Genomic DNA, 26,751 nt, shown 5'->3' with positions numbered 1-26,751 from the left:
TCGTGGATTGAGTGAACACTTTATTGTTATCATTGTTGTCAGACTCCGCCACTGTGAAGCGTTTCAGAACGTGAAGTGTGCTAGATAAATGCAAACTGTTGTTGTAATCCTCACGTTTGATACCTTTCACATCAGGAGGGAGTCTCAGAGTGTCACGTTTCTAAAAGCAGAGAATAACGCACAAGGAATTTGCATCTTTAAAAAAAAGCATGTTTGAAAAAAAGTATGGAACAGATCTGAGGATTGCAACCAACTGTTGCCAGGATGGTGCAGGCAGAGACTGGCACAGAATGGCTTTTTTGTTGATAGCATGAGGTATTTAAGCGTTAAGAATAGGGCCCGTAACTGAAACACAGGTGTAGCGCTCTGGGACCCTACCCCACGTGAAGGGCGCTATATAAATGCAAGTTGTTGTCTATGCCAGAAATTCTGCCAACGGGTGAGACTGGGGCCTCAGATATATTTTTGCTCATCAAAAGAAATAAAAATGTTCATAAGTTTTCCATGTTCTAATCCTGACTGGTGCAATTTCCTCTCTGTATTTTATTATGGGGTAACTTTTCATTTTACATGACACAGAACAATGCTTCTATTCACAAGCAGCACTTCACCATACCCAACTGCCATCCATATAATTTGTCAAATACTTCCGAGATGTCCTACTCATGCTGCAGAGTCCCGAAATTCTTAGCCTAGACCTAGACTTAGCCTGTAAGAACACCGCTTCTTACAAAATATCACAAGGATTTGTGGAATTCTTCAAATCAATCTGAATTGAAGAGCAGTTGCTTCTTCATAAGAACGATTATCAAATTAAGACTCAATCTATGAATTTTTCACGCTCGTTCCTAGTATTTGTTTTCTTTTTTGGTCAGTTCCATGCATCCCATCTACATGTGGAAATCTCAAGATAGATGGTTGCAATGGAATGCGCACTCTCTCCCTGGAGGAAAACGCATGCTGCTTATCTAACTCCAGAAAGGATTAAGCACAGGTTGGCAAGAGTCAAGGCTTTGGGACACTAGAATTTGTGTTGGGGCACCAGTATTTATTACATGTAGCATGCAATGGTAATTTCATAGTGTGGACACAGGCTGGAAAGTAACACTTTCAGATTGAGAAATATTGAAAGTTGGAACGACCCTATGATTGAAAGGACAAACCGGCCCAGATACAAATACTGTTTATTTAATAAAGGCAGACACGTGATCAGATTTTAAATAAAATTAAACGCAAGACATTTCATAACATTGAACTTTGTAATATTTAAATAAAGCCTTACATGGACAATACACTGGGGGAAACCTTTGTAAAACCTTCAACTTAAAATAAAATGAAGAAAGGACAATTCGGTTGGTGAAGCGAACTTTTACTCAGAGCGAGTGAATGCAAAGTGTAGTCTGAATGATGTGGTGTTTTGTCAGAGTGCTAGAAGACCACCTCGAGTGTCAAATCCTGATCTATGACAGCATCAATTGTTGCGACTGATCAGAGCAGTCAGGATCATAGTTTATTTATCTGCGTTGCCCCTCCAGCTGAAACATCTAATGGGGGAAGAGAAGGGAAGTGGAAAACTTGTNAAAAAAAATCACAGGACCCATTGGATCTGTATTTAAGGAATCGCTGTATAAAGCTCACAAAGACTTCGGTTTGCTTGTTATCAAGAGTTAAAATGAGAAGCTGAAGAGTTTATTCTCTTCCGACAACAAGCCAATGAATTTTCAAAGTAAACAATTAATTGTTAACTAACATATTTCACCAATATGGAAACCTAGATGGAACAAGCATCAATAAACCGATTCAGACCTCTCGAAATGTGAAGAGAGAAAATAATGTGGGCACTGACTTATCAAGATTTCGTAAAAACTTGAAATTAATAGTCTCCAATGTTGACTGAAACATTAATGTAATAACATTAACATTAATAAGAGAGTCCTGGTTGAAGCAAACCGGTGAGTCCGATGTGAGTCCCTCCATTGACCGATGCTTTCCGTTTGTTCTTTGGAGAACATTCCCTTTTGCAACGCGAGGCGTTGATCATTCACAAAGCAACTCTGAAAAGTAGGAGAAAAAAAAAAACAATTCATTGAGGCTCTATTCATGTCACTATTGGTTGGTGAATGTCTGCATGTTGCAGTCATTTGGTAAAATTTGTGGTTTTTCCATCAAATTAGCAAACGAGATGACTATCTCATTACTCGTCACACATTAGCTAGGTGAGCATCGCCACAAAATATACAGTATACTCTGTGAGGTGCTTTGAGACGTCTGGAAGACGTGATAAGGCGCTGTATCAAATGTAAGGATTATTATTATCCCAGCCAGAAGCACTGAGAATCCCCAACAGTTTGATTATTCTTATCTTGATGCCTTTGCCTCTTTCTCTCTACTGCTGATGCATGAATTTAAGATGCTTTAGGTTGTGCCTTGAATCTTCATCAGCTGTAAGAAAATGGAGCTTTTTTTTAAAAAAAGGGACACATTGTCCAACCTTTTCATCATTTCCAACACGACTTCCCTAAGTGAACATGGAACATGGCTGTGGTTGAGTGGGGGTAAGTGGCTTGGTATGACGCACTTCCAATTTCCCACTGGGAAAGGGAAAGATAGGGAACTCAACATATCAGCGAAATCTCAGGCACAACCCATTTCCTTCCCCACTGTGATGTAATTTTACTGTAATGATTTCTGTCACTAGATGTGTTAGATGTTTGGCTACAAGTCATCTCGCGCTCACTACTTGTTTCTGCTTTAAAATCATCTCTTCTGGTCCCATTTGTGGCTCAAACTCTAGTGTTGCACAAAATACCAAACTTTTAGCCATTTTTTTCTCTCCACTGCCTCTGACTTAGTGCTTGGACAGATGGGAGGCAATGACTAGACATCACAGAGCCATAACGATTAAAGATTTCACCAGCAGAAAATGACAGCAAAGATGACCCATCTGTTAATGCAATGTAATTTATATCATTCTGCCAACAAATGCCATAACAAAAATTAATGTCAGCTGACAGATATTGCAGCACTTGTTGCCTCAGATGTTCACTGTTGCTAAGGTGTACTTTCCTTTTATATTGTCTGGGCGGATCTGTTCAGTTACCACGAAGAGAGCAGACTGGCAGGGTAAAAATGGATCAAAGCAGCCATCCTTGAAGTGGGTACAACAGATCAATCAAGCATAATGGATAAAATCTGTGAAAAGTACAAAGTAGTATGATGAATAGAGCCGTTCCCAGTAGTCACGGTCCATGCCTGATTCCTTTGCCTCATGCTTTGCGTGCAACTAAGCCTCTTGAATTATCCATAAACAACCATTAATTTATATCAGGGCAGAAGGAAAGCTGGCCATCTATCTCTCCCAGTTGCTGCGGTACATATTCAGCACCAGTCTTGCACCTCTAAGTGACAAGCTAGTGCCCTTTTCTTTGCTGAATCAAGAAGCTTTCTCATTCACGGCACGTCAACAAATTAACAACTCAAAACGCCGTACAAAGCTTGAAGNTTTTTTTTGCCATGACTCCCCAAAACGAGATGTCTTCCCTAATTCATGACAAGTCTTCCTATGCAGAAGTTCAGAAATTATGAGATGTGGTAAAATGTATTCTGACCCAATTACCAATATGTAGATAGTTGCTTCATTTACTTGTGGAAAAAGTGGGAAAGGGAGAAGTCTTCAAGTGCTATCTGACACCTGCTGAACTCATTTGACTAACTGGACGCTGGAGATAGTTGTACATATGTTTCGCCAACAAATTATAGTCAATTCACTTTACAGTGTATTCTGTGAAGTGCTTTGAGATGTCTCAAAGATGTGATAAGGCACTATACCAAATTCAAGGATGATGATTATTATATGTGAGACACAGTGAAGTGGATTGTTTGGTACCTAGATTTTGTTTGTTTTACTAGCAAAGTTTGTGGGGGAGAATTTGCCTTCAATTTTAGATTTGTGGCATTGGTGTGTGTATGCTCCAGTAAGTCAGATGGAATTTAAGTACCACCTAATACAGGAATTTTGAAAGTGGTATGTGAATCAATCAAATCTTCATGATCCAATAAGGAACAAGAGCTGAATTTATTCATTCTGAACACTAATTGGAGAGGCAGTGCAGGAGAAGATATAAATATAATCTAAGTTTTAAAAATTATGAAGGAAATCAAATGTAAGATCCTAACCTCAGTTCTCCTCTTAACCAAGGAATTTAAGGATGATCAGTGATCGGGTATGCAACTCACTCGCCTTCCTAAATAACCTGGGAGCATTCAAACATAAAGCGATTCACATCAACGCTCTTGGTCTCATGGTAATGTAGCCTGTGTGGCACTGTTATTACGCAGGATTTTAAGAGGCAGAGTTTTTCTTTCCCTGCAATGTGCCACCTTGTCCAGTCTCTCACAGACGCTAATCTTTCATTTGCACAACTTTTTCAAATCCTTCTTTTAATGTGGTCGTTAATCAGACGCCTAGCAATACAGAGACAGAAGAATTTAAACTCTACTTGTTCTATGCCAACTTGTTATCTCACAGACCCCCAACTCCCGAAAACAGAGGCTAAACAGAACTAAACAAGGTTTTATTTGAAATATAGCTTTTGCATGAAATCCTGAGTGCATGGGAAGTGGGCTTTTCTAATTGGAACCTGGGGCTTAGTTACACGTATATTAATCTAGCTTGCTGAACGAAGTGACCTGTAGAAAAGTAACTGTATAAAGAGTATGATAAATTGCTTGTTTCTGAATGTGACTCCTGCTCGACAAGTCAGCAAAAATGTCCTCATCACCTGAGAACAAATGTCCCTGGGATAAATTGTTCAAAGCATGTCAACTAGATAATTACATTTCGCTTCCTGACAAAGGTATGATTTGCTGACAGGATTATGTTTTTTTTAAAATGTACTTATATATTTTTTAAAAAATACAAAAACAGGAAAGAGTTGAAGTTTAGAGCAAATGTTTGTCGATCTCGTAGAATCTTGATAGAATTGTATAAGATGCACAATCCACTTCTTTATAATTCTCCCCCCCAAAAATGTAATATAAACATTTATGTGCAGAGTGAACTTTTGTACTCTGTTACAGTGAAGAATGCCAATGCTGTGAAATGGAACATTTTTCCACTTTCAGCCTCCAACTGCAATACAACGCACTCCCGGGTCAGATGTAGCACGGACCAGATGTACAGTAAACCTGCCTTGAAACTGCCTGAACAATTCAACTCCAAGTTCAATGCAAATTTCTCCACTTTCCAGACCAGAACAGACTTTTATAGAAGAGATTAAAAAAAAGGATGCTGAAAATCAGAAATAAATGATAGATTTAAAAAGACACAGAAAATACTATACTGGAAACCCATAGCAGGTCAATCAACGTGCAAAACGAAAAGATAAGGTTAAATTCACATTTGCAGTTCAGGTCAATAATTTTGCTTGTTCAGCACATTTCCCGAAACATTAATGTAGCTTTCAGATGCCATCATTTGCAGTATGCGCATTATTCCAGCCTTCTCAACAGTTGAAAAAATAGGTCAATTATTGCCGAGTTATACATAATTATATACTACGGACTCTCAACCTGGTTGATTCAATTTACTGAGGAGTCTTACAACCAGAAGACAAAGGAGCACGGACCAGATGTACAGTAAACCTGCCTTGAAACTGTCAGTCCAGGCTCAATGCAAACCCGGGTCCAGGAATGAAAGGACGGTGTGATAATTTACTGTCCTAATATAATTAATCCTTTCATTTGCATTTCACGTCTTCTAGACATCTCAAAGCGCTTCACAGAATATACTGTAAAGTGAATTGACTGTATATTTGTGGGCAAAACACGACAGGCAATTACACACAGCAGTGTCCCACAAACAGTTGTGGGTTGAAGTGACCAATTTATTATTGTTTTTTTTTCTTGAGGGATTATTATCAGGCATCTGGAGTAAGGAAACTTGCCCAAAGTTTCACCCTACTGGGAATCGAACCCAGATCTCTCGCTTGCGAGGCAAGGAGTCTAATCACTGAACTACAGGTTATACCTTGTGTCCTTCTATATACTCAAAACGTACGTTTGATTAAGTTCCAATTCCCATTTACAAATACAGTCTGCAGCTTTACTTCATAAGCATTGTAATGGTGGTGTTGATTTCTTCCCATATTGTTCAGAATACATTTGTCAACTTCGGTTCATGAAGCCTTCAAATCTGTTTTATTCGATGTCTCACACATGTGTCAGACAACAGCAAAACCCAGTTCATAGCTTACAGTTCTTACACTGTCAGCACCAACTGAGCAATGGTGACAGCTAGTCTATTACACTGCTGTGCTCCTGAAGGCCAACGCAGGAGTGGAAATATTTCTCGACGTGGTAGTATTTGTAATGTAACTACTCGCACAAAGAAACAAAACCTCATTCTTTTTAATCTCCAGCAGTCGGCATCTCAGAAATCTCTTAACTTAACCAAAGCACTTAGGGTGCACAAACAACTTTTCATAATATCCTTAGTTACAATGTGCGGCGAGATAACACAAAAAATCACTGCACAGATGCCTGTGATAAGAGGTCAGTTCCAGAACACCCTGGTCCTGTCTCAAATAGAACCCACCGCAGCAACGTGAGCTAACGTGAACAAAAAGCAAGCTCCTGGCTTGGATCTCTCCCCAGCCCCCCACCCCCACACCATGCCTGTTTAAAACCCAAGGTACCATTGATGCACTGCAGATCTGGACTGAGAGGTAATGCTGCAATCAACCCTATTGTGTTTTCCCAATGTCCCTCCCACCCCCCACCACACACACACACACAAGAAAGTGTGAGAAAAGAAAGACTTGGCACGCTTCTTATACTTAACTGTGAAGTTAATCACTGTAGACATTCGAGAACCAATTGACCCATTGAAGAATATTTTACTTTTGACCTGACCCATTGATGAATATTTCACTTTGACCTTCCTTTGAAACATCGGCAGAACGTCCACAAAGCAGAGAGTCATGGACTGATGAAAGGCAACAGAAGGCCCTGATCAGGACACGTTAGAGCAAAAATCTTTCTTAGTGAAAGAGCATTCTGAAGCCAAAACTTGGCACAGCTAACCATATTTCTAATGTGGTCTGAACTTACTATTCTGTCTAATAAACCAAATAGAGATTAGGTATGGTGCAAGCAACAGAACTGGTGATGAAGAGGATATAAAACACACCTGTCCCACAACAGAAAACAGGCATGAAACCACTGTGTATTGAAGGGGGAAGGGAAAAGAAAAACTAATTTTCCTTACAATGAATGTACTGCCTGGTTATGTATTCAGATCAAGGATTTTATAAATGAAAGTAGCTGCAACTGATCTAGTTCATCCAGCCTTTGACATTCTTCTATCCACATTTCCCATGTTCATCTCATGGGTCTGAACTGCTTTCGGCCAGCGCTTTGTAGTCTCTTTGGAAAAACAAGTTAAGATGACGCTTAATAGATTTTACTTGGCAAACTTGCCACGCGATTTTAAACAAAAAACTCCAGAGTGGTCGAACTGAATTGCTGTGAACATCTGCGCTGAAAAATATCTAGGAAAAAAAAATGTAAAATGTTCCAACTCTCTTGCTGTTAATATTTTATGTTCTGCTACTTTCAGTTCACCGGAGACTAACATTTCAAATTACAATGTTTCACTGCAATGTATTCCTGGTGCTATTGTGTTTTTTGAGTCTGAGGTACATTTCAGTGGCTGCATACATTGCAACAGCAGCAAAAAATTCAAGGTAAGTTAATTGTACACCTTGTTTGCTCAGCTGTTTGCAGCAATAAATGTAGAATTAACAATGGACAATGTTGGGGTGGGGGTGCCACAGATTTTGCTGGTTGCCATCAGGCTTAAAGTGATCATGCTGTGCACCTTAGTATTGAGAGCAGCTGTATATACACCAACTAGGTGTTGCAACGCAACAGTTTAAAATGAAAGTCTGAAGCCACAAATCTCTCTTATTCAATCCAAAGCGAGTGCTCTTAAGAACATAAAAAATTGCTGGTGAAAGAAGACCAAGGTTCATCCAGTTCGCCTTCCACCATCCTTGACATATCGTGTCCCCAAACTATATATTGTTTCCCAAAAAGCTATTCAGCCTTGAAAAGATAGGCCTCAAAAATGGAATATATGTATATATATATATACATATATAGGTGTGTAAGATGCTAACCCACAACTCAAAGCAGCGAGACAAGAGGGCACAGGTTCAGGGTTGTGAACGGCAATTTCAGGACAGACATCACAAAGGTTTTTTTTTGCATAGATGGTAGTTAACTGGTCACCAGGAAGGGTAGTCAATGCCAGAGCACATTTAAAAACAGCTTGATGGAAAGATGGGAATGGGGGGTGGGGATGGATCTGGAAGGATGAGATCAAATGGGCCAAAAGAACTTTGCAATTATGAATATTGGAGGGAACTTGTGTACTTAGCAATTGGTCACAATGTGACAAATGCAGAGTTCTTGGAATAAATCTCTAGCCATGAAATGCAAAATCTATAGAATCTAATTTCACAACTATTTGATGATATTCAATGCAGAAAGTTTCCTCGATAAATTTGTTTCACTGAAATCGAAATCAATTTTGAAAAAAACTTACCTTAGAGAAGTTTTATTTAGATTATCTGCGTGTCTAGAACAAGTGGAAACCTATCAACTCCCTTAAGAGAGTATCCAAACCTGACGTAGCTCCACATAAGCATACCATCTAAGCACAGTCATTTCTCAGGGCTGATTGATGTTCTACTGTCTCCCAGAGGGACACACCCTGTTTAACTAATCCAGGAAAGTAGATTATCAAAAGTCATTGTAGATAGCATGACACTATCAGACTAATGAAAAATATTACAAAGTACGGAAATGTGCATAATTTAGCACATAAAGATTGGTAATTATCACAGTTTAATTCCTTAAATAAAACGTGTTCATTTCATAGGAACTAATCCCTAGAATTTTCCCAGTTCAAAATGTGCAGATGAAGAAAGTTCACAGTGATATATCGATGGCAAGCTTTGAGGTTTTAGCTGGTTACACTCCCAACAGTTACCCCACAGCACACTCTGGAGCCCCCAAGCCTTGACTCTTGCTAACCTGTGCCTAATACTTTCTGGAATTAGGTAAGCAAGATGCGTCCCTCTTGGGAGAGTGTTGAGATTCCATTCCAACCATCTATCTCTAGAATTGCAGGTAGGATGCATAGAATTCTCAATTTGGTTTGGAGACTCTTAAATATGTTGATGCTTAAGAGTATCCAAATTTTTCGCACGTGTCAGACCATCCGGCTGCACCGCCCTTCCAAAACGAGGGCTCTTTTATTGTATCCTTCCAGAGTACTGGCGTTGCAAAATTTTACATGGAAGTCAATGAAACAAAAAATGTTGACAGCCATTTTTGAAAGCAAGTCTTTCAATAGGCATATAAACTCTGTATTGTAGCAAGGTGAAAAGCATCCCTGGTCACATATAGCGATCATACAAATCAAGTGCAAGTCATATACGTCAAGTGCAAATTAAAGAGTATGCAAAGAATGCTAAATTAGACAGTTATGAGTACTTATTCAAAGTTATGAAATGTGCTAGAGATCACAGCTCATATACAGAAATGCATTGTGCTTAGACGCTCACCTGTCAAGATTAATTATTAAAGCGCGTTTTCAGACATTTCACTCAACTCATACCATACGAGCAAACACCATTGAAGAAAATAAACCCAAACTGCTCACCCACTTCCATTCTAAATACCTAATTAAGTACATCAAATAATTATAAGTTGCAGTGCCTTCAAATGGGCAGAATGGTATTACAGTATTCATCCTGTCAGCACCTATAATTAGTGCCAGCATAACATTTATATGTAGTTACAAACTACAGTATCCCCACAAAACCACAGAAGAAGTTAAAAAGCAGGTGCCTCTAAAAGTATTAGTTCAACTACCTCCGGGGGAATCATTTTCTGCAGAAATATTGGCTGAATGTTTCTAAGGGGATCAGAATGTTGCCAACAGTTCCAAGAATACTGAAGAGCTGAAGAACCTGGGCCAATAGAAAAGTGCGGCTGCACTGTTTCCTCCATAAATACCCATAACCCGCTATAAACAAAGTTTTTGGCCCGCGGGCCGGTCGCTGTTTACCGCTCGACATCACTCTGTGCCCGGCGGCTCCAGACGCACATGCGTGATGCGGCGCAAGCAGCAAATGGGCTTCACTCGGAGGCCCTGCTGTTGTGGTTGTGAGGGTCTGGGTGTGGTTGTGAGCGTCTGTGTTGGATTGTGAGCGTCTGTGTTGGATTGTGAGCATCTGTGTGTGTCTCTCTATGTGTTTGTGAATCTCTGTGTCTCTTTATGTTTGTGAATGTCTGTGTCTCTCTGTATTTGTATCGGTGTCCATCTGTGTGAGTGTCTATGTGTGTTTGTGAGTGTCTATGTGAGGAGTGTGTCTCTATCCTGTGTGTATATCTCTCTATTCGTTTGAGTGTCTATGTGAGGAGTGGGTCTCTCTCCTCTGTGTGTGTGTCTCTATGTGTTTGTGAGTGTCTATGTGAGAAGTGTGTCTCTCTCGTCTGTGTGTGTCTGTGAGTGTTTCTGTGAGTCTCGCTCCTCTGTATACAACAACAACTTACATTTATTTATATAATCGCCCTCCACGCAGGGCAGCATCTCAGAGCGCTTAACAGTGGTGGAGACTGACTCCAAGCCGGGGGGAGGGGGGAGGTGGCCATACGCACGGTCGAAGAAGAAAGTTTTCAGTTTTCTGTGCGTGTGTCTGGGTCTCTGCGATGCAGGACCTCAAGCAGGAGGTGATGAGTTCCTAGATCCTTGTGGTGTCACCCCCCCACCCCCAGTTTATGTTAACAACAACAACAAAAATTCCCCCGCAATTTTGGATAAATATTTCTGCACTTTTCTATTGGCCCAGGTTATAACTAACGCAGGTTTGTTTATAAGGCGGGGCGCTGTACGGCCCTGAAGTCAGCTTCCTGTGCGCCTGGAATGGACAACTTCTGGATCATTAGGTCTCTGATGTCAACAATAACTTGCATTTATGTAGCGCCCATCACGAGGGAGCGCTTGTCACTTTCTGTCCAAGCAATTTCAAAAAATTAAAACACTAAAAGCCAAATTATTTTTAAGGACAATTGGCCAATTCTCACCCGGATACTCAGTGAAGAATGGAAACTTGAAAATATTAAATTAAGATTTCTTTCACACAATCAACTCCCTACATTGCAACCATTACCAGACAGTTCACCGAACTGCCCTACTTTGATATTTTAATTAGGTTCTAAGAATATGGGGCTCTACTGGGAATCCACATTCCCAAAGCAAATGGAATTGCTGAATTCTGATTAACTTTCTAATACTTTCAATGTTTGACTGTAATCCAAATCTCATGGCACTATTTGAAAAGAGAAGGAAGTTTCTCCCTGTGTCCTGGCCAACAATCCCCTAAGATAAAACGTGTCATTCCCTTCATGGCCGTTTAATGGCACACTGGTGGCACAAATTGGTTACCACATTTGCCTACAAACACTCAGTATTTATACTTCGCTGTATAATCTGTGAATTGCTTTGAGAAGTCCCCTGACACGAAAGGCCAAAATCAAACACAAAGATTTAGATTATTGTTTTCCCGTCTCGCACACAACTGCAAACCACAATAACATTGATAAGCTTGGATATCTAATCTCTTTTAGTTTCTGAAATGGTCTTAAGGAAATAATTATTTGGCTTGAGGGATATGTTTCTATTTTTAAAATGAGTCTTCGTGAAAAACTTGCACAAACTGCTGCAAAACAGAAGCAACAAATCAAACCTTTTCCTTAACAGAAGTAAAATGGCTCAAAGCAAAGGACCTGTGGGTAAAAGATTTGCCAAACATGAAAGTGCAAACAAAAGTACATACAGTGATTTTTTTGTGTGGGGGAAAGACATTATTGGTGAATACAATGCTCACCATGTTTGTTAGCCAGTGCCAGCACAGGGCGTTTGAAGTTGAGCATTGTGCGAATGTGTAAAAGGTTCAGAGACGATTTCAGCAGTGCCGAACCTTCTACAGGCAAGGCTACCTTCCCATGTCAGCCAGCTGAGTGAGGCTGCCAGTTTAGTGGCAAATTACAGTCTGTGCCAAGGAGTTGTGATCACTTTGAGGCGAAGAGAAGGAGAAAAGAAAGCAAGATTGATGATTTTAGTAGATCCTTGGTGTCTTGAAACACAGCTCAAATTCACTTCGCATAGTAAACCTTTACAGAGTGGGGAATTTCACCTCGTTCAATCTCGCGTCTCCAGAGTTGACTGCGTGCTAGCATACTCTCACACCTATTTAGCGTGCTGTAATTACTTTTTAAAATGAAACAAAATAAGGCCCCCCCACCCGCAACCCCACAGAAAAATCTGCATCTGAAAATGATCAAAAGCAAGCATTCCAGCCATACTTTTTTTAAGTATGGTTTTAGTTGAGCCAAAATGAATGATCGAACAACCCTTTTAAACACAGTAAATTATCACGCGGGGAGAGGATGGAAGGGGGGGGGGGGGGGAGAGGAGAAAGAAGTACTCTCAGTGCAATGTTATATCCCAGAAAGACAACAATTTCAAACAAGTTGGGACACCGCCTTCAGGACACCTGCCACTTGAACACAACTGAACAGCTCTGTTCCTGTCAGGGATCGAGTCTTGGCTGCCATTAGGTTTCCCATCGAGTTCCTGTGCCGGGAAGGATGTCAATCCCTGATCTCAGCTCCACTCGATAGCAGCCAGTCGGAGATAGACTCGGATAAATCATCTGTGTGGACAGATGGGGCTTCCTTTGAACCAGAACAAATGGGAATCTCTCCTCTCACAGAGATCTTTTTTTAAATATAAATATATAAACAATTTTGGGGGGCTGGTTGGGGGGCGGGTGTGTGGGAAGTAATTTACATTGAATTTCCCCACCCCAAACAATGACTGGATTGTTCAAAATTCCTAGCTCTGGATTTAAAAGGAAAGTTACATCAAAAGCTTGAAAACTATTTTTTTGGGGATGGGAATCTGTAACACCCAAGATGTCCAGTAGAATGTGATTTTTTCCCAACAGAAACACAAGTCCAGCCAGTGGTAATTAACATCTCCTGAATTATGCGACACAGCAGATTTGCCCATTTAACTAATGGAGTGAATAGTTACAATCTAATTAACTTCAGATGTGTGCACATTTATACTTCTTTAAAGCCACCAATCTTATTAAGGCTTTTGTAACAGAAATAACAATGAGATGGAGGAGATTCAAAACAAACCACAAATAACCCTGCTGTGCAAGTGGAACTATTACCAAACTATTCTCTATCACTTCTGCGCCCCCACCAGCAAAAAAAAAGTTTCAGTGCACAGGATAGTCTAAGCAATGTATAATAAGCTATAGTAAGACTTACTGTATATCAGAAACAGTATATGAATAAACTGGAGACAAAGTACAAATGCAGAATTACACTAAACAGTCTTATCTTCGAATGTCTAGCTCTGGATTAAATCTTGGGGAAGTTGGCAAAATAAAAGTGTTGGTTAAGTGTGTCAATGCAATCGGCACAATTCTCATCAGCAGGTTTAAATGTTTCTGCTAAAGGTTTCTATGCTGAATGCAAGTTGTTAGCATCCTCTTGTGAAATTTCAGGCTTCCTACCGTGTGGCTATGCAAGAAGAGAGAAAGAAACTCTTGGCTAGTCCAAACTACCAGCTTTACTGCAGCAAGTAAGGTGAATACACTGGAGTCTCGGACATGCTTGTAGATTTGAATTCTGATAAAGGTTTCATTCAATCTGTAATGGTGCCCGATCTGCTTCCTTACAATTAGGTCTTGTGAGCAGCCCACGAGAGCCCTCTGCTGTGTGACCTGAGAACTGCTCAGTCTCGGAGTGGAAAACGTGCAGCGCTGGAGTAACTAACAATGCACTTCAATAACAGGTTAAGCATTAAATCTGACCATACAATACCCCTCATTTCAGCAAAGGCTATATGCCATCATCCAATTTTGTGTTCGACTGATAATTTGTCTTTTAAATGTATTATTCTCCATTTTGAGGCTGCTCTCTTGCACTCCACCATTCTTTTAATGAAAGGACAGATTATTGATTGGTTCCTAGGCCTCTGTTAAGTCTGCCTGGTAACCAGATCCTTAAAGGTATGAATGAGCAGTGTTTGGCCTCAAGAAATTGTCTCACCTCCCTGGGCATAAAACTGCATCCTACCACTCTGTGCACAAATGTGCTATGCCACACACACAGCGACTAGTGAATCACGAGTCCATTCAGTACTACTACTTTCAATACAAATATTAGATGTAATGCACATCAAATAGTCACAATGAATAGCGATAAAGAATTTAAATGCCTTGCTCTGTGCTGGGTTGGCACAAATCAGAAAGTTGGATTAAGCAGAATTGAAACCGATTCTCGCATGTACCTTGGCTGTTGGCCCACATACAAGTAGTGCTTCAACTATCCAATACTAATGTCTTTGATTGGTTCCATTGTTCAATTCCTAAAATCATTATGGGTTTCTCCAGCAGGTTGATCTGTGAGGGGCCTTGGAGCCACAGTTGTGCTGCAACTCACTCCTTTCACTGATGGGTCATAGATTTTAATCGAACACCAACTGATGGGATAAAGTCTCAGTTCACTTCTGGCTCTAAGGGTCCCATCTGAATTGAATTTCAAGCAGTCTCTCTGAGTCCCTAGTTGATGGAGGGCACAAAACTGCTCATAATTCAACACAGATTAGTCGCTTCCTGTAAACTGTCAGGCGTGGAAAATATATTTCACACTGGCGCAGTAAAAGATTGTCTTCTGAGGAGGGGATTAGTGTTGAGGCACATTGTTGAGGCTGAGGCACAGTAGTGGTATTTTGACTGAACCTGGCTTGTATAGCACCTGATCTGGAAATGCCTGATTTTGACATGAATTCCAATGCGTAAAGCTTAGTCATTTTCCAATGTTGACAACCTTCATTCACAACATCTTTTGTTTGAATCAATTATACTTTTTTTTGGCAAGTGCACTGACAACCAGAATTGTTTAACCTCAGAAGCAGCCTCTGACACCATTAGACTATAATACTTCTCTTGGCCAGATAGTATTGTACAGTATTGGCAACTTTAACACACCACAATTAAAGATTTACAGAATTGGACTAGATCATTAATCTCGCGCAAAAACAGAATACACAAAGCTTGCAGAATATTGATACTTACCTTTGCTGAGCATTCAAGTTGATTTAAAGTTATGCTTTGTATAAAAGAGAGGCTGAAATAAAGGCTCTTAATTCTCACGTGGACAAGTCAACATAATTTTTTTTCTTTTAGCTTTTACACCTTATGACACCTGTCTGAAGTGAGTTTATAACTTTCCAACAAAGAAAAATCTTTTTTTAAATACTCGTATCTCACTCTTGATAAAGATTTTAAAGGGTCTTTGGGAAGTTGCCTAAATACTGAGCAGTAATTGGAGGTATACAGTATACACTTTAATATGCATTTCATAAGAACATGCACTGGTTAGTACTGCAAAAGAAACTTACCATATTTGGGGCTCACAGATCCATTTGGGTCTTCCTGTACGTATCATTGTTTATCGTCAATCTAATCAGCCGTGCTCCATAATAATCTATGATGTAACTGGAGCCATCTGCAGGTCCGACAATCTATGTGTGGAGGGTGGGGGGGGGGGGGGGGGGGGGCGCGAGGAGAGAGAACAAAAAAGCATAGTTTCTAAAACTTCCAACAAATTATGATAAGAGTTGCACAGAATTTTTTGCTCTCAAATAACGGTTCAAAGGGCAAAGTTCAAAAACAAGGCACCATTTTGTAGAAAGCTTCACTAGACTGCACTAGAAACCGTTGTGTGGACTGTTTTAAAGCTACTTCATGAGTAAATATCACAGATTCTGGAATTCTATCAGTATAGTAATGACATACGAACATTATTTAAGTTTTGTGCATGAGGTGAGCAGATAAGGGTGGGGTTATAAGCAACTGTACTGAGAACAAACATTGCATGAATTTGATTTCAAATGTATGCATACAACCTCATTACTTTAGAATCTATTGTATCGGCAGAGGTAGTGATTCCCAGTGAGGTGGAGCTCAGTTTCTAGAAACAAATGCACTGGGCTATGAAGAGAAATGATTCACTTTGGAATTCAATGCCTCTGTAGATAATGGGGAATGAAGTGCATTACTTTAGCATTTCTATTTTCATGTTGCCATTTTTTTTTAAAAAAGGCGAGTGATTCTGATAAAACAAAATTGTCCAGGAGTGTCTTGTTAATACACCTGCTCAACAAACTCACTCATTGTCTTTGGAATCAATAACAGTGCACTACCATTTTTCATTATATCGTCCTTAGTTTCCTTTCCATTTTCCACACACATCGAATCAGTCACTCGTGTAGTCTCAGATTCTTCTTTTTTTGCCTTACTTTTAAGCAATTTGTGTTAGTTCCCCCACCCCCCACTCACTCTCCCATTCTTTCCTTTTGCTTTATTCACTTCCACAGTCCCTCCCATGTGGATACCATGCACAATACAATTTGCATTTATATAGCACCTTTCACATCGAGAGGACATCCCAACATGCTTACAATATTGGCACTAGCCATCTGCACTTCCTTAATTACAAAAACGTCCCCAGTTACAAAGGTCCCTGGAAGACAGTGAGCATAGTGGGCAGTGCATTCTACCTTACGATGCTTGTCTTTTGCAAACTGCACATGGATATGTTAACTCCAGTTATCATTTAAAAATAAGACCGCAAAAGAGGGCCTCTGGCTCGGAATCAAGAGGGAAGCTCCCATAAGTCTGAACTGTATAAATCGTACAATTGCCCAAGTTGTAAATCTGCCCCAGTCTTGTTCAAGAGTTTATAATTTATGTAAGTTTGACATAACTCATACTTTGCATAAAACCTATTAAATGTGTGGTCCCAACTGATACAACTTGTGAAGTTTACTGTAAGTTGAGTTGCGGGACCCGTAAAAGCTCACTTATCCAAAGGAACCTGGGAGAGGATGAGGGTGGCGATTTCTACAACCAACTAACAATTCTACATTTCATCTAGAGAAGGTTTATAATTGAAATGGGAGTCCTAAGTACCGTCTGTCATTGGGTAACAAAGGAGAATGCATTATTTTCCTCCAAATTAAATATAACACTTCTGCTGTTAAATGAACAGTAATAGACAGGCCTAGGGATTTAACAATAAAACCAAGACTATTTTGACTTTGTGTTCCTACAAAACCAACACAAGCTCATGCAGTGGTGTTATTTCATTGTGTACATGGCAGCTTGAATTTACTTCTCTAAACCAAATGGGGTTGTGGCCAAATTCGAGTCCCGCACACAATGTACTCGAAACCCCGGTCTACTATTAAGTCAGCGAAGATTTTGGTGGCTACCCAACCTCAAAAGCAATCACCACAATTTCAGATCCTCTTTTTTTTAAAAAACTTGACAAAAAGTCACGCCTGGGTTGCTCACTGTGAGAAGGATGGTTTCATTTAAAATGCAGCCATTAGGTAGTCGAATAAACACTCTATATTAAACATTTACTGACATCATAAATCTTACACTTGATAGAGTCTTTCAAGTCAGAAGGACATCTTCAAAGTCTTTCACAGAATCCACTGCAAAGTGTAGGGCCGAGTACCACATAAGGAAAGCATCAATTCAGCATTAATAATGATTTACGTCATATTTAAAATCAACTAGACCAGTTTTTTCATTTTTGTTGAGCATCTCCAATTAGGAATCAATCAAACAATTCAATTTGGTGAATAATGTTAATTTCACAATATTACCTAATAGTTTTTGAGAATTTCCTTGCTTTCAACCTCTTCCCCCCACCACCCATTGTCTTGAGGGGGCGGGAGGATATTCATATTCCCTCCCCCACCACCATTTGGGCACAAATGATGTAGCTCAAGTCGACACAAGGCTGACAAACAATATCTACAAACTTGTCCAAGTAGCCATTCTTCAAGTAACGCCAGGGTGTGAGGGACTGGTAAACTATTCAGCCAAGAGATGTTGGGAGTGGGGGGGGGGGGGGGCACCACAATTCAGCTTAATTGTATCCCTATCCAATATCCACACATACGCACTTTCCAACAAGGATTTCTGGATAACTTTCAACTTCTCTGGATAAGTTTCTGCTGCCAATTCGTTTCAGTCTGGATGAAGGGTTTCACCCGCAAACATCGACTGATCTTTCTCTTTCAGACGTGGAACGATCGATCTGTGATGTGTTTCTAGTTTTCTTTTCATAATTCCGGAATTCAGTTTTGCTTTTGAAACCGTTAATCAAGAATAACCTGTCCTTTGCCAAATGAACAGCCCAGGATTCACCAATTCATACCATTGGTACTCAGAGCTACGGGCCATTGGGGGAATTGTTACACCCAGTACCTAAGTCAGCAACACTTTCTTTGCAACTGAAGTTTGAGAGAGACGTGCATTATCTACTCCCCATCCGATCAACTGTAACAAACAGATTTGATGTCCCTATTTATCCATAAATGTGTGCTCAGTGCTTCATCTCAGCTCCCTGATCTGCACAGGCTAGCTGAATTTTTCCTAAAGTAAAACCCAAACTAAAATACTCTCATTAAACTTATTTGGAGGACAAAAAATATTCATTGCGCACAGAATGAAAAGAACAGCTGTATAAACATAAGCTTAGCGAACTGATGAAATCCATGGATTTCAGCTTTGTCGTTTCTGGAAATCAATTACAAATGCCATGAAGGTTTGGGTGGAGCAAAGTTTGTAGCCAACATTTAAAAAAAATCATTTTACATGGAATAGGACAGCTTATGAGCACATATTTAGATGTGAACCAGCTGTGGCTGCTATGGGAAATTTCCCACACTGCGTTAAGACGTTAAGATCTTTCCTAATGAGAATCAAAACATGAATTAAGCCCAATAAAGCAACTGTGAACTCTGGTTTATCAAAGTCAAAAGATACCTTTTCTTTTTAGTTGTTTATCTTCATAGAGGTTATTGAAAACTCTCAATGTAATGCATTGATGATAAGAAAGAAAGGTATGTGGTGAAGTGATAATAAAGTGTTTTGGTGGTCGAAATTCTGGCAGGTTTGGAATTTGTCTTAAGCGTTTGCCAATTGTGAAGATCACATTTCTATACAAGTCTGAAATATTATGTGTTCGCAAATATATTACATCCCCTACCTAATTTTTCAACCCACACTGCCCCATCTTCCAACTAATGTTATTGTCTCACACTCCTAAAATTTGCAAGAGGTTCAGAACCGGCAAAACTTGCATTATAAAAAATCAATTTCTTTGAATCTCAAATGACTCAACTAAATAGAAATGGAATGAAAAGAATGCAAGTGGCACCACCAAGGTTCGATGCATAATTTAATAATAATAATCCTTGCGTTTAATATAGAACTTCATTACATCTTCGAGATGTCTCAATGTGTTTCACAGAATATACTATACATTTTGTGGGCGAAATTGGCAGCCAATTGCACACAGGAGTGTCCCACAAACAGTCGTGGATTGAGTAACAATTTTTTTGTTGAAGGAATTATTACCCTTGGAAAAGCGATCTGCCAATCAACTAACAACTAAGTTCCTATTTACCGCTAGGTAAATAGAGGAGTGTGGAGAAAGGAAACTTGTCTAACCTTTCACCCTTCCTGGGAATCGAACCCAGGTTTCTTGCTTGTGAGGTGAGTGCTCTTACACTACAATTTTACAATGCAATTATTTAGATCCTTGTCCTCACTTTCAATGCCATCTATGGCCTTGCCCCCTCCTACCTCTCTGACCAACCTGCCCACTCCCTCCATTCATCGGGCTCCGGCCTGCTCCATGTCTCCTGCCCGACCCGCCCTACCATCGATGGCTGAACCTCTCTGCCCCCACACTCTGGAACTCCATTGCAGTTCCTTTGCCTCGCTTCCTCCCTTGCCTCCTTCAAGGTCGATCTCAAGACCCTCCTCTTCGATCGTGCATTCGGTCGCCCTCCCACCTCTCTGCCTTCCCTCACCCCCTACCCCACCCCTACCCCATGCTCAGGTCCTGACCCCTGACTGTCCAACGCCTTAGGACGTCCTCCTGACTTGAAGGGCGCTCTATAAATGGAATTTTGTTGTAGTGACGAGAGCCACTCGTCAGAGTGGCTCTCTTGTTAAAAACAATGTTATAGCTAGTTTCTGAACTTGGAGATTTAGTTAAAATGCTGACAAAAGTAATGCAAGTCTAGCTCACATTCCTTTTCCCTTTGCTTCCCCTCAGCACCACCCCAAACTGTACAACTTCATTGCCATCAATTCAGAAATCTGTGATCACCTGTGGTCATCTCGACTCAGGCAATATGGCTCTGCCAGATGGTGTGTTTGAGCGATGTCCAAAGTGCACAACGCCAGCCATTTGTACCTCTGTAATGAGGTGACTGAAACACAACAGAGTTCCCAGGGTGTACAGCACAATAATTGAATAATAATAATAATCCTTGCATTTGATACAGCCCTCATTCTTGTCTTCAAGACGTCTCAAAGTGCTTCACAGGATATACTGTAAAGTGAATTGACTGTATATTTTGTGGGCAAAAGAGTTCATATTGTGTATGGAAATGATTTTGGGGCATGTCATTCATATCAAGGAATTGCATGTTCCGACAGAATTCACGGGTTGATGCACATTTTCATTACAACTGGAGACTTTAGGTGGAGATATTAAATATTAAAATCACATTCCTTTTAATCACTTGACAGAACCTCTTTATGTGAAACCATCAAACGCAAATTGATTGATGCTGAATGCACTCTTGTGTGTCAACAAAAGCTCTGGTATTGAATCCATATTTTAATACACTTGCACAAAGATTTAAAATAAGACTGGGAACTTCACTGACAGCACTTTGTAAAGAGAGCATCCAGGTGCACAAAGCTTAAAGCTATATAATTTTTAACAAAAAAAGTCAAATCACAATCTGCGCGCGCACACACACTGCATACACACTCTGCACACACACACACACACACACACACATAGCGCACATTAGACACACAGCACGCATACGCATTGCGCCCACTGCACACATACTGAGCACACACACTACGCACACACATCACTCAACACGAAAGGTTGTAACCAGGTTGGCAGATCTCCTAAGCTGATGTGATGCTATCAACCCACCTGCACGGAGATAAGAATGAAATCGATAAGGCTGCCAATCCCACAAAATCCAACTGTGCAGAACTTCAACAAGCCTGGAAAGAAAACGACAACACAAATTTAATTCAATCCGAGTGCATTATCACCATCAGGATCATAAACGTAGGCATGCATGAAGCAAATGTGGCTGAAGATTAGCAAACATTTCATCACTTTTTCCAATTAAATGCTGCATTTACTTTGTTGTGCTCCTCAGAAAATGTTAGAACTGCATTTTAATATACTTTGTTGAATGTCTACAGGAGCAATTAAGCAAATTAGAATGTTATGTTTAGTAAAATAATGAATGTTTGCCCCACTGTCTCACATTTGGCTTTCTGCTGTGTAAACTGCTGCAATTTATACCAGAAGTGATCGATGCTGTGTACTCTACACAGGTAAAATAGATCCATAGCATAGGACAAACTAAAAAAAGCACGTAGTTCATGAAGCTGAAGGCAGACTGTAACAAAAAGTCAAGAGGTAATTAGATATCTGTTCAGTGAAGATCTCAATGGAGGTGCATACTTCATAATAATCCTTATATTTTATACAGCATCTTTCATGTCCGGGAGGTGTGGGGGGGGGGGGGGGGACACATCCTAAAGTGCTACAGTGCAGTTTTATGGGTAAATGCAAGGTGCGACTTGAATGTTGATAGAATTATTTTTTTCTTTCTCACTTTGGACAGATAGACCTTGTGGCTTTTTCATTCCTGTACAGACCACAGATCACTCCACTGAGAACTACACCCCATCCCACCCACTTCATGTAGTCAAGTTTCTTTTTGGGGGGAGGGGGTGGAGAGAGAGGGGAATGTTCTACAATCTGGTAAAATATACATTTTCACACATTTTTGGGGGAACGTGACAAACATGGCCGACTTTCTAGGTCGTTAGGTACCACAGGCGTGGCTTTCCGCACGCTGTGCTTACTATGCACAGAAGTGCTGCTAATTTCATTGCCGGTGTCTTGCACGTATGAGCCTATGGAGAAAGTGGACCATTTTGTTGTCACCAAAATCAATTTTTTAAAAAAAACTGGCAGTATTATCCATCCGAGCAAAATCAGAAAAAAATTAGCTTCTACCATCTCAGCACACAATTTATCACTCAAACACTTGATTAGTCTCTTGACAAAAGGCCAAGGAAAGGCAATATTGATTTTATAAATACTATTTCTATTTGTTAACCATCTGGTTAAGGTTGATATTACATTAATAAAAGTGATGTTTGAGTCATACTGTAATCTTAGAATCACAGCGCTCAAGGTGAAAATGCATAGAACAGTTGGTCAGTGTAGGAACTTGGGAGATAATATTTGAAAACACTTCCCAGTGTTCTTTTGACATGTGAGGTATTTTTACACAGATCCTTTGTTTATATCAGGTGGGAGGGGAAGGAACTAGTCTTCATAAGAAAAAAAATTGTGAATGTAACACTAATTTTCCAAGGTATACAAAGAGTGGTAGAACACATCAAACACCACTGACATTAAATAGAAACTGAATCTGAAGCTATTGTTCGTCTCTACAGTGTTGAAAGATTATGCCTATACACAAGAATGCTTTGTACTGAACATCTTCAAGAACGTAAAGCTTACAGTAGATACTTTATGGCCTCAGGGACAAATTCCTCTCCTTGTCACAGAGAGATTGTTATTTTGTCTTTTACATACCCTCTACAAAGAAGCCAATGAGGTTGCCAAACTGGGCTCTTTGGTCTTCTGACTGTGCTTTCTGACTAAACAACTCATTGCCCATTAAGAAAAATGCCAGCATTCTCTTCTGTAATGGAGAAAAGCCTGAGTCTGGTTTTCAGCCAGGCAGGCGTGTGCAGGACAATCCCTGGCACCAACATCAAGAGCATCTGTAGCCAGTTGCTGCAATAAAATGGGTGTGTCCAGAGAAGCTTAAACTATTCTAATGCCCCCAATTAAAGAAAATCTGATGATTAACTTTTATCCTGTAACTTTTATCTTTATTGTGGATCCTGTAGCGAATTGGTTAGAGCACTCGCCTCACAAGCAAGAGAACCCGGGTTCGATTCCCAGGGAGCTCAAAACCTTATGAAAGTTTCCTTAGTCCGCACGTCTCTGTTTACCTAGCAGTAATTAGGAACCTGGTTATTAGTCAATTAGGGGATCGCTTTTCCAGGAGTAATAATCTCTTCAAATAATAAATATAAATAAAAGGTAATAATTTGATCATTTAATCCAAATGTTCGTGGGACACAGCTGTTCGCAATTGGCGGCTGCTTTTTGCCTCCAAAATATAAGGGTCAATTCATTTTACAGCATATTCTGTGAAGAGCTTTGAGATATCTCAAAGACATGATAAGATGCTGTATCAAATACAATAATTATTATTATTATAATGGAACAGAGAATCCAATAGACATGATGGGAATAAAAGTGATAACTGCCAATGTTGTCGAACTGAGGAATGGAGGAAGGTTGTTTGCCAAGATCAGAAGCTCAGGGTTAGTAGGAGAGAAGAAAAATAAATCAGCTTTCTCTGGAAGAAAGTGAGCAACTGTGCTGGAAAGAAGCATTCACAGCAATGTTGAGACATGTTTGGCCAGGGACCAGAAGAAACGATTGCTGGAGGGGGAGGAAGACAACATTTGATGCTTCTTTTCAATACAGCTGACTTAATATCATAATGAGAAAGATTGCAAACTGCAATCATTCCAGCACACCCGCTCTTGTGGTTTTGGAAAACAAAAGTGGCTTTATGTACAGTACATGTTTGCTCATGCTTGATTTATAATACGCTTTTCATAGTTCTTCACATGTAGTTGGCTTGAGATCAAGCACATTGGAAATGCACTTAGCACACATCGATAACATACAACTTACTCAGCTTCTAAAATCTAAATTTTACAGCTTTAGTGCTCACCTCAGTTGACCTAAGCAATACATTACAAAGCTTAGTTTTAAAGTGGCCATGTACAACTACCAGATGTTAACATAGCAGAACTAGAAAAGCAATTATTCAAATGTTATGCCTAAACAGCATACAAACAGGCCATTTGGCACATCATGCTTCTGTCTGTGTACACCAATAACATACTATTTTACTCAGCTTTTCTTTTGCTTTATTTTACAATGAGGCACCTCGTCACATCCCACTCTCTTGTTCTCTCTCACACCCATTAAAATTCCTCTTTTTCAAGCACTTATGTAAGTTTCCTTTTCGAAAGAATTGATGCATTCTCCCTCCACAAGGGTTTGTAAATTCTATTTAAAGAATTTTTTCTAACCTTTTGTGATCATCGTACAATGTATGCTCCAGTTAAAGTCTAGTTTCAAACCAGATTTGGCCTTTCTCTCTTCTCCCTCTCCTCCTAATTAATGCATCTCAGTGTGATGATACCCTGAAATATATTGCAGTGGAATTTATACATACATTTGATTTTCTTATGGGATAGAAATTTCCAAAATTCACTGCCACAAATTTCAAACTAATGCGAAAAACAAAACAGATTCCCAGACTCCATAACCAAGCATACAATGGGATAAACAATACACAAAATATTGCAGATGCTGGAAATCTGGAGACAAAAACAGAAGTCACTGGGAACTCAGCAGACGAAGGGTCGTGGACCCGAAACGTTGACTCACTTTCCTTTCTCCATAGATGCTGCCTGACCTGCTGAGTGTTCCCAGCGACTTTTGTTTTTGTTTTCATCCAATGGAATAACCCTGAAAATACTTATCTTTTGATCAGCAACCTTAAAATCTATATGCACACCAATCTTCTGCTTACTTTGATAAAGAATGTACTAAGAATATTTGTTGGAAAGACTTAAGACACACTTACCCAATGCTGGATATCCCAAGTAGAATCTGTCCGCTCCTAACCATCCAAGGAACAAGGAAAGAGCCACGGCCACTTTGTACGAGTAATTAGTTCTTTATTAAAAAAAGTTAAAAAAAAATTAGTAGCAGTATTTTATAATTTTTCATTTTAATCTTTAGGATGAAACATTAAAGCAGAGGTCCCATCTGCATGTTTAGCTGGATGTTAAAGATCCCAAGGATACTATTTGAAGAATGGAATTTCTCTCCAATGCTCCAGATCAATTAGTCATGCCCATTTGTGGGACTGTGCTATAAGAAAATTGGCTGTTCCTCTTTACTACAAATACAGTTATTACACTAAAAAAAACTGAGAAGTGATTTGAGATCTTTAGACATTTTAGGACACTTTGACATGTTCAAATTCACGCAATGTCATCATACTTGGCGCAAGCAAAAACCATAGTACTGTTGGGTACGCTGAGTATTCAATACATTCTGTTACAGCTAACCTGATTTTACAACAACAGCTGCATTTATATAGCACCTTTCACTTTGGGAGGACATCCGAAGGTGCTGGACAGGGAAGGGTTTGCACAAGAGCTGACGATTGGAATCAAGAGGGGTGGAGAATTTGGTTGCAAAATGCTTCGCTGCAACAACACAAACTAAGATCTGCAAGAAAGTCCCCTCTGTGTGATTTCTCAGCCACTGGTTTCCAGAAAAGCACTGATGGAAACTTGGGAGCAGGACAGCCAGAGGGAGTTTGAAATTGAGGTTCATGAAATAAATTAAGGTTCAATCGAGTGAGTGTAGCTCAGTGGTAAAGCACTCGCCTCGCAAGCGAGAGGATCTGGGATCAATTCCCAGCAGGGCAAAACGTTGGGCAAGTTTCCTTACTCCACACGCCTCTGTTTATCTAGCAGCAAGTAGGAACCCGGTTATTAGTCGATTGGCGGATCATTTTTCCTTCAAAATAAATTAAAATAATTTGGTCTCTCAATCCATGACTGTGTGTGCAATTGACTGCCACGTTTTGCCCACAAAATTTACAGTATATCCTGTGAAGCGCTTTGAGACGTCTCGAAGACGTGATAAGGCGCTGTATCAAATGAAAGAATTATTATTATTAGAGAAGCAGCAATGGTGCTCAGCAACCAATTTCTAAAATGGTGGCCAACACAAAGCACGTGCAGTGATCGCATTTCAATCTTTGCAGCATTTACACGTTATAAAAAATCTCCATTGTCCTCCCTCCCTCTATTCTTCAGAAGAAATTCGATTATATTGCCTTTGTAGTTTCACCAATCCTGGTCACTCTCTAGTACCCTGTCTAAAGTAGCCATTTGGCATATGTGAGCCTTGGGTATTAAATCTTAGCAGCTTATATGACCACTGGAGCCAAACCAACTCTCTTCTCAAACAACTTCCACAATGGTACCAGGCGTGGGCTCACTAGCCAATTTTCTCCTCTCCCAATGAGATGTTGAAGAGGAATTAAGACAGTTGTACAAATAGAGTTATGAGGAGCGATGTCTCAGTTTCTTGCTGAAACATTGGTGTTAATTTCAAGGTATGGCAATGCAGTAAAACTAACATAAGTTGTATCAGTCGGAACCATAACATTTAGTATGCAAGTTGCACAAACTTGTACAAGGCGTATAAAATCTGATTCAATCAATAATCTACACTGTGCATGTGTCCTTCAATGCAGCTGGCAAGTGCACA

At 39.9% G+C, this 26,751-nt stretch overlaps 1 protein-coding gene across 2 annotated transcripts in view; it reads right to left on the bottom strand.

Annotated features, from left to right (window-relative positions):
* Nucleotides 1-1,167: 1,167 nt before the first annotated feature.
* The window catches only part of tm2d1 (TM2 domain containing 1), a 33,189-nt gene continuing 7,605 nt past the window's right edge, over nucleotides 1,168-26,751 (bottom strand). The window contains exons 4-7 of one of the 2 annotated variants that reach the window (XM_042335737.1): nucleotides 25,046-25,137; nucleotides 21,205-21,278; nucleotides 15,557-15,679; nucleotides 1,168-2,054 (exon numbers count right to left, since the gene is read on the bottom strand). In XM_042335737.1, coding sequence (XP_042191671.1) covers nucleotides 15,569-15,679; nucleotides 21,205-21,278; nucleotides 25,046-25,137 — 277 coding nt within the window. In that variant the 3' untranslated portion in view covers nucleotides 1,168-2,054; nucleotides 15,557-15,568. Of the gene's footprint in view, nucleotides 2,055-2,271; nucleotides 3,193-15,556; nucleotides 15,680-21,204; nucleotides 21,279-25,045; nucleotides 25,138-26,751 lie in introns of those variants that run through there. The other variant, XM_042335738.1, reaches the window with a different exon arrangement.

This window comes from Callorhinchus milii, unplaced genomic scaffold (assembly GCF_018977255.1).
Source record: "Callorhinchus milii isolate IMCB2004 unplaced genomic scaffold, IMCB_Cmil_1.0 Scaffold5, whole genome shotgun sequence".
NCBI lineage: Eukaryota > Metazoa > Chordata > Chondrichthyes > Chimaeriformes > Callorhinchidae > Callorhinchus > Callorhinchus milii.
Note: the sequence above shows the minus strand (reverse complement) of the source record. Positions and strands in the feature narration are given on the sequence as shown.